General features: G+C 37.2%; 2 protein-coding genes across 2 annotated transcripts in view; one reads left to right on the forward strand and one right to left on the reverse strand.

Moving 5' to 3' along the window:
• The window catches only part of fbxw2 (F-box and WD repeat domain containing 2), a 34,696-nt gene that overhangs the window by 10,088 nt on the left and 15,354 nt on the right, over positions 1-9,254 (forward strand). The gene's annotated exons all lie outside the window — the stretch shown is intronic.
• fbxl16 (F-box and leucine-rich repeat protein 16) lies at positions 2,737-7,636 on the reverse strand (the record flags this gene model as incomplete). The annotated part of the gene is given in 2 exon segments (XM_035667736.1): positions 2,737-5,918; positions 7,573-7,636. Coding segments are annotated over 2 exon segments (213 nt in total), but the record flags the coding sequence as incomplete, so codon positions are not given.

Raw genomic sequence — 9,254 nt, forward strand, 5'->3', positions numbered from 1 at the left:
TATTTTACACATTTGAATAAAGTTGATCAGATATGTAGACCCTGAGGTTGAACTTTAAAGGCTGTGGCGCAGAGGCAGAGCAGGTCGTCCCCTAATCGTAAGGTTGTTGGTTCAATCCCCGGCTCCTAGTGCCACATGTTGAAGTATTCTTGAGCAAGATACTGAACCCCAAATTGCTCCTGATGCTGTGCATTGGTGTGTATGAATGCGTTAGTTTCTGTTCAGTGAATGTGTGTAAAAGGGTGAATGTAAAAGCGCTTTGAGTGGTCGGAAGACTAGCTATACAAGTCCATTTACATATAATAATATATATCATGACATCAACTTGTCAATCAATCTTCAACTTGTAGCAGAGCAGAGTAACAGAGTGAAGTTTCATTAGTTAGCTAGTTGCCAGCAGCATGGCTTAATATTGGAGCGTAACTGGAGTGTTTGTGGGGGCCGAGCCTCACTGATTAATGTACAAAAGCACAACTTTATCAGGAATTTGGGAGAAACTGGATCATATTTTATGGAACTGGACTCAGCAGCCTCCCAGTGAACATGGCTGGACCGGGACTGAACACAGCCTTTGAGACAGACAGAGGACATCTTAACGACAGCGTTACCAAGGAGATTTACAGTTTCCTGATGAACTTGTTGCTAAAAGTGCTAACAGCTGCAAATGGTAATCTTAGCTGCCATTAGCTAGTTTGCTTATGCAGCCCCAGGGTGGCAGGAGCCAAAACCGACAAAAAACCACCTCTGTACTGTATTCCCGTCAACAGTCCTCTGTCAGCATTAGATGCTGTATTTGGTCCTTGACTGGCTGTAGTTGTGAAAAGTCATATTGGTGTGATGTGATCATATGACTAAATGCATTTTTAAAAAACTTTATAACATCTGCAGGTACCACAAACACCAAGCTGGTCATCAGAGCAAAGATGGTCTTCAGTCAAAGTAAAATCAGTACAGGCACAGGTGGGCTAAACAAATCACACAAATTTTGCCAATTTCAACATTATCAGTAAACTTGTCAGTATTTATTTTACTGCTTCCTTAAAGTTGTGCTGTACAAGGGTTGTAACAAAATGGTGACAGATGTAGACCAAAGACTGTAGACAGTAAAAGAAGTGAGAGGGATTATTTACCTTAGAAAATGTACCTTAGAAAGGTTTGTTGTTAGTTGTTTGTAGCTGAGAAATGCATGACTGTGCATGTCAGAGTTCATGATATGTAAACGTACATTTCAATCCTTCAGAAGCTCATTAAAAGCAAAAATACTGAAAGAGCAGAAAACACATTTGTGTTGATCAGATTGTGAGTCAGGGTTTGAGAGTGTTGGAACTGAGCTGTTGTGTGGAACACATTTTAAAACGTTTTTATGGTAATAAATGATTCACTTACACACTTCACAAATTCATTATTGACAACGGTCAGTCCATCTTTTGGTCATTCAATTTTCTTTTCAGAAATGGTAATTAAAAAAAACAAAATACAAGGGATTGTTTGATTTGATTGAAAATACAACAATTAAGGAAATTATGAATGGTATAATGTAATTTGAGCTGACTTTCCCTCAAATGTTTTATTATAGTTTTATCAAATTAGGACCTATTTGGTGATTTCAGGCCTTGTTTTGCCTTGTCTAAAGTCATATCAGTGTGTGGTTCCCTTACATATACATTTTAGTCTGAGCTAAAGCAGCAGTGGCACACTGGCATGGCACTCTTGCCTTGTAAATCACCACATCCAGTCATCAGAATTTAGTTTTCTAGTGATTTTAAATGATAAACAAACCATTTTGAAAATCATCATCATACAATACACATTGGATTTCACTTTTAATTATTGTATTTTAAAAAGAAAATATTTTTTATCTGAAAATAAAATTGAATGACCAAAGTACACAATTCTGCAGTATTGATATTTATGATGACTTGACTTTTTCACATCAAAATTGTTTGCATGCTGATCTAACACTGAGGAATTATTCAGTTATTAAAAACAACATAATAATTTAAAATAAAATATTCTGTCTAATTAGATCAGTAAGTGTTGCTTCCAGGTAGTGGCCTTCATTCATAGCATAAAAGTCAAATCCAAAATCAGCATTTCAGCACACTTGCCATGTTAAGTCTTAAGCCAACCATAGCTAGTGAGCGCAGAGCTAATGCTAAAGCTAATTTGCTGAATCATGCTCAAAACTTCTTCAAATAATTATTTTTCCTTTTCAATAATTTTGTCAGTAATAAGCTTCCATAAATTCCTCATCTTCATCAAATCAGAGATATTTGTCACTTTAGTGGACAGTGTAAACATTGCTTAGCCATGACAGAGGTCAATCTCAGACTTCAAATGCTTTTATGTATATCAGACTCTGTATTTCCACATTCAGGACAATGACAGTAATATAAATTGTCACCACTGTTTATCCAATTATTCTTAATGATGGACCCAACAGCAATACAAAGTTGACACACATTTGCACAGAGGAAAACATACTCTTGTGCATTATGAAGATTTAAAAACCTTAAGTCAGTCTTAATGATGTTAGCGGTCACTGGTGCCTAAAAGAGTTAAATATGTAATAGGTAGATTATCTCACTCAGGGATCTGAAATGTCAGAAAAACAAACAAACCAAACCAAACCAGTGATCAGTGCATAAGCTAATTCAAGGCCCCAAATTTGAAGCAAGTCCCATAAAAACAAACATCCTTTGAAAAAATGTCCTCTCCTTCAATAAATAAACCACGAAAATAAGACACAAATGAATTTAAATAAATAAATAGATAAATAAATAAATAAATATACTTATGTACAAAAAAGAGATTCAGAACAACCTCTGAAATGAGCCAACGCAGACCAACTAAAAACATGCATGGTCTGCCGTGTCCGTACAGTACACACCCAGTCCATTTCAGTGTGTCAGCGATCAGCTAGAGGCAACAAGCCACATTTTATGCGCTGCTGCAGATGCATTTGGCACAACCTAATACTGGCTGACACTGATCCAATCCTATCAGTTGGCAGTCAGCACATCCGAGGACACGCAAGAGGCAAAAAGCAGCACAGCGGCTCACTGTTGGGCTCATTCATTTCCTTTTAATATCAGATGATCGCAGGAAAGAAACACGACTACTGGCTTTAAACTTATTTGTTTTTCCTTTGAAACATCAATAATTTATGTTAAATAAATACTTTGGTTTTTAGGGAAATTTACTATTTTTCCTTCTTACCCATAGTCATACAAACTTTCAGATGCCTTTCTGTATCAGTTTAGCAGTACAAATGCATGTTGAGTGCAAAGCTTAGCCTAGCTTAGCTCAGTTAATTGATGCTTATGGGAATCTATCTTACCATTCACCTTAACTCTTCTTCCATGTAAGTCTATAAGTGACTAACCTGTTTGTTTACAACCTGTCTGATGATCTGGCAGTAGCTTTCCCAGATCTTAGCTACTAGCTTTGTGGATACACTGTATTAATAATAGTATTACTGATAAAATGAATCAACAAGGGAATTAAGGGGGTCGCAAGATAATTTCCGGGGGTGACCAAATGGTTGTGAAGATTAAAATAAAATAACATATTCTGGAAAGCTGCGTGGATAGAGAAAGGGACAAGAATGTATTATATACATTATATACTATACTAGGCCCAGTTACCCCATGATAATGTATTTCTTTCTATCATTGTTCTTTTAGGCCTAAAGCAGACTGTTGACTGTTGACTGTGCAATTATTTCAGTAAATCTAAAAAAAATTAAAGCTTCGTATGTCTCAATGATCAATGTATGCTTCTAACCATGCATGGGTTGCTTTCCTACCGACTTGCCCAACAAAACAGGACTAAACATGTCCTAAAGGCTACTGCAAAATGCTGTTCACTATAAAGAGAAAACACTCGCCAAGACACACATTGTTACATCAAATGTATCCCATCAGAAGAGTCAACAAGTAACAGGTTGAGTAGCAACAAATGGGAGAATCTTTCGCTTGTCTTTAGCTCACATTTGTACTTACAAAGCCCAGTTTTCCTTAGTTTCATATAAACTTACTTCTTAGTTTGCTGTGATAATGTAAATGGCAATTGTAATGTCACTTTTAATTCAAACATGTAGTGCACTTACTCCAGCTAACAATTAATCAATTAATTGAGCTAAGCTAGGCTAAATATGATTTCAAACATAAACATAAAAAGGCCGTTCCTGAGTTTCTCTGACTCTGGTTTAGCAAGAAAATTTGTAAATTTCCCACAAACTAAATCATCTCTTAAAAACTTCCACATTTACCTGACTCCTGAGTTCCTGGCCTGTAGGACACTGTAAGAACTGCTCTAATATTAAATACTGAAATCTCCTGGTCTCCCTTTTTTACCTTTGAGGTAACCTCACCTTACCAAAGTGGGTCACACAATGCATTTGCAGCTTCAGGACCACACAAGTTCAAATTCAACACTAAACATTATGTGTTTCTATTAGCATTTAAAAGATGGAAAAAAGAGTTTATTTCCAAAATCAGCTGTACCCCCAATTTGGACAAAACTACCTCACCGATAGAAAGGTTGCTTGCAAACCTCCCTCTGCTATTATTATTAAAGTTATTTATTAGTTTGAGTCCAGAAATATCAAGTCATCACTTCCAGTTTAAGCCCCACAGTCGCCTTGCGTTTTATCCTCCGCAGAAGCTCTCAGGCATTAAATGCTTTATGTGCACTCTGCTCTCAATGTGACCGACTGCTTGTTGCACTGCCTCAGCGACACATTTCCCTTTTTAAAAACACAACATTCACAGTTTACAACAACGCAGCTTCCAGATCTGTAAATTATATCATCAAAAATGAAGAAGAGCGGGGAAAAAATGTGAAACAATGAGCCAATCAACTCCAACACTGTAAACTGTTGTTTCTCAATTTTTTTAAGACACAGAAATGGAAAAAGGTGGGGTCATCCCAAAAAGACGGGAACTGGTGAGTCCATGACGCACACTCCACACACAGAGGAAGGGAGAAAAAGAGAGAAGTTCCATCCTTGTCATTCACTTCCTGGACTGCGTGTTTAGTTCTTTCTGGTTCCTGTTTTTCCAGCTGGCATATGGTGTCTCCCTCTAAACAAGAGAAAATGTAGCTTGATACCTTCTGAGAAAAAGAATAACAGCAGTTATATTATACAGAGTGATGAAAATTGAAACGTCAGTACTCGTGGTCTTGAGGACTTACATTTGTTTCACTAACCATATACAGTATGTGTGTGAGTGTGTTTACAGTGTATGAGCGCATGTGTGAGTTCCACCATTTCAGCTCAAACACGAAAGTCTTTATTTCCCTTTTTCAGAATTCCGCTCCTGGATCTGCACGTGTCGCTCCCTTCGGTATCCATTCAGAAGAAAATCATCAAAGTCTTTAGAGAAGCTCTCCTCTGTAAACAAAAACCTTTCATTCTGAAGAAGAAACTTGCTGTCAGACAAGACGTCACACCAAGCTCTTCACTCCAGCATCTTCTTCAATTAAAACTCGAATGCCATCCCATCATCCTCTGGGTCTGGCATGTACCATCATCTGCCTTCCTGCCTCTTTGTTCACCTGTGGGTCAGTCTTGCTCAATGGGGTGTGGAGGAAGATGGGCGGGGTTGGGGGCTGGACAGGTAATGAGGAATGTGTGGTACAGTAGGAGCAGTTCAGTCTCCTGGCTAGCATTTGAGAAAAAAGTGAGGAAGAGTAAGGAGGAGAAAGGTAGAAGTATGGCGATCGGTTGGTCGGTCAGTTGGTCGGTGGGATAGGTCAGTGGTCTTACTCGATGACCATGCAGTGGGGCAGGTGCTGGGAGTAGTATTTGAAGAGCTCGGCGGTGGCTCCAGGGCAGTTAGTCAGCTCCAGCTCCTCCAACTCCTGTAGCTGAATGAGGCCAGACAGACCCGTGGTGGTCAGTAGGGGGCAGCCTGGATGGGGGGGGCACAGCAGTGGAATAGGTAAGATGGATGCTGATTCGGCCAAAAGGTTAGACAGTTTATCTACTACAACAATTATTTTCTTGATTAATCAATTAATGTTAATGTGAAATATAAAGAATATCCTAAAGCCCAAAATGACATTATCAGCCCCTTTGTTACAGCCTGTTCAAGGCGGGAAAGGTACAAATGGGGACAGAAGACAGAATGGGGGATTGGCGTTTTTTCTGCTTACAGCCGGCAGTGGAGGTAGTAAGAGAGCCGAAGTGACGTCTATGTAAAAAGAGTGATGCTACGTGTCCACAGGATCAGTCATTTCTATGCATTGCGCCACCATTGTTTGGTCCAGCAAAGCGAACGCAAAGAGAGCGTAATGCCGGTCATTCTTTACTGCACTGTTGGAGGTTCTCTCATGGGTCTTGTTTTGTCACATCATCACAACAGTCGAAAACAAAGAAAGATATTCAATTTAACTTCATGGCAATTTGTCACATAAGTCAAACAAAAGCAGCAAATCCTCACAACTTTAAGAAAACGTTTGGCATTTTGTTTAAGAGATAACGATTAATTGATTTTCAAGAGTTCATGAGATGTCGTCTGTGCAAAATTGATGACTTTTGGTCAACTAGGGCAGTGATCCCAAACCAGGAGTATGTGCAGTTCTGCAGTTGCCAGGGGGTAAGATTGTGGAGTAACTCAACTAATTTTACAAAATAGAAATTACTATTTAATAAAAACATATATCAACATATTGAGTGAGCTGTAACACATGCAGCTGGTGTTACAATTGAGAGGGCCTTAAAACTAGTTAGTGATACGCAGAGAGGTCTAAATAGTTAGCTGAAAGTAATGGATAAAGGATTGAAATAGCAAAAAAATTGATAAATGGCTAAAAAGTAAGTAACTGTACAGTTCAACTGTATGAAAAATATTTTCTAATATTATCCACTTTTATATAGTCAATAGTGTCAAATAACTTAAAATAAGTGAACACATTTGGCTGGTGGTTGAGGAAGGGGTACTGATTTCATCTGACAGGATAGTGGGTATATGTGTCTGAAAAAAAGTCTGTAAACCACTATAATACTACTGTATTTTTTCAGTGGAGCGGGCACTAGATGGCACTATAGGGCTCTACAACAGAGAACAGGTAAGTGTTAACATCCACTTAAATACAGTGTAGTATGGTTCAGCTGTTGAATTGTACAAAGAGCACATTTATTGAACAGCCGTAAGATTTGATGAACAAACCACAATATAAAACAAGTGGGCTTTTGTGTTTAATAACCACTGATTAAATTCATTCATAATGTTTTCATGCTGCCACATTTTCTGTTAAATTATATCTTTGTTGCTCAGGTCCTCGATAGCTAGATAGATCTGAATACAGTGAAGAACTATGGTGAGTGCAGTGGATGAATTTCAAGTCACATCAGTTACTGAAACACAAAATAAAATGTACACACACTATTATATACACTATCTTATCTTCTTATGTTTGCTTCTTTACTTACGATGTATAACTCATTTCCCAGGTTTTATATTTTAAAGATGCATGTTGAAAGCTGCGTTTCAGTGTGGTTAGAATAGAATTGTTTTAAAAGTGAGGACTTTCTGTGGAGAAAGATGGACAGATAAATCATACCTGCAAGAGACAGTAGACGAAGACTCCTCATTCCAAACAAATGCTGCAGTCCAAAATCTTGTACCTGCAACCAAGTGCACGCGCACACACACACACACGTATTCCAATTAAACTCCAATAGATCATTTTAGCTGTGCAACTGACAAGTAAAAGGGCAATTGTTTGTATCATTTAATAAATCAATAAATAATCAATAAGTCAATAAAATAATAAAGTCCATAAATCAATATTCACATTAAATCATTAAAGTTGATTTCCTTGTAGTTATCCAATTTTTACTTGTCCATTAACAAATGCTGCGAAGGTTTGTAAAACCAGTACCAAAAAGTTACTTTCCCAACCAACTAGTACAAATGGCAAAAACACAGACAAGAACAATGACAGTTCAACGTATGAAAAATATTTTTAAATATTATTCACCTTTTAAAATATAGTCAAGTAGGTGTCAAAATTAAACATGCCATTTAAAAAATAATTCAGATGAATACATCCCTGGAACATGACTGGTGTGTTGATGAGGGGTACTTGAGTTTATCCTGACAGAACTGTGGTGGGAAGTTGGGAACTACTGAAAGTAGCAGACAATGAAACAAAAAAAACATCCAACACTGAAATTATGTCATGTTACATTCATTTGTGCATGGGATATATACAGTTCAGACTTTTCTTATGCTTGAACTTGCAATACTACTCAACAATCCTAGATGGGATAACTCTGATGGATTATACAAACATACTGTAGAACAAGTTACAGAAGAGTGTGTTAAAGTCCCAAAAATCAAAAACTTACAATAGTATGGAGATGGATGGAGACCAGCAGTGACTTATTTTGCTATTCCCCTTTTTTTTTTTAAAAAGAAAAAAGCCTAACTAAAAGTTGGAGTGATTTAAGGTTTGCGCTACAGCAGAAATGTCCAATAAAGGTTCAGCGCCTGTCAAGTAATGTAATCAGCTAACTTCCATTGTGATGCTGTTTATTGAAATTGTAATTTCTTGGCTAGTAGTTTTTTTTAAAATAATGTTCATTAACAAAATGCCAAGTTGTTTTTCCTTGTTGCTACAATAATACAATAGCATATAACATTATCATCACATTAAAATATCCAGTGTGGGATTTTTACAAATGCTAAACCATCTTCCTCCAACTTTAATTATATCTTTGTGTTTTGTTTACATGACAACACGCAACGCAAGATAAGCGAGGCTCCTTAATGATGACAATGGTGGGACAAGTTAGCCCCAAAGCCAGTGTCTGTGACCGCCACACACCTAAAAGTAGACATAATACCACAACAATACACTTGAAGTAAACCATGACCCTTGTTCACACACTCTTTAAATAGACTTGGTAATGATAATAAAATATATATTTATATATATAATACTATATATTATACCAACTAATACAAATATATATTATATACGTTTGTCAATAAGTTGGTAGCATATAATCCTCAATATTAATGTACACGCAATTTTTATAACTACTGTAAGACATATTACAGCAGGCTGTGAGAGAGAACTCGTGAGATCACAACAAATGTTGTATATCAACTTGTATAATAAGCCCGCTTTCTAAGTCTTTCCCAACCAACCCCTCAAAGAGCCGGAGTGGGGGGTGTAACACTAATTAATTTTATATAGACTATCTGATAGTATCAATACACTGTAACTAGTTTATT

This window comes from Morone saxatilis, unplaced genomic scaffold (genome assembly GCF_004916995.1).
Source record: "Morone saxatilis isolate NCDOM2014 unplaced genomic scaffold, NCSU_SB_2.0 Contig21, whole genome shotgun sequence".
Lineage (NCBI taxonomy): Eukaryota > Metazoa > Chordata > Actinopteri > Moronidae > Morone > Morone saxatilis.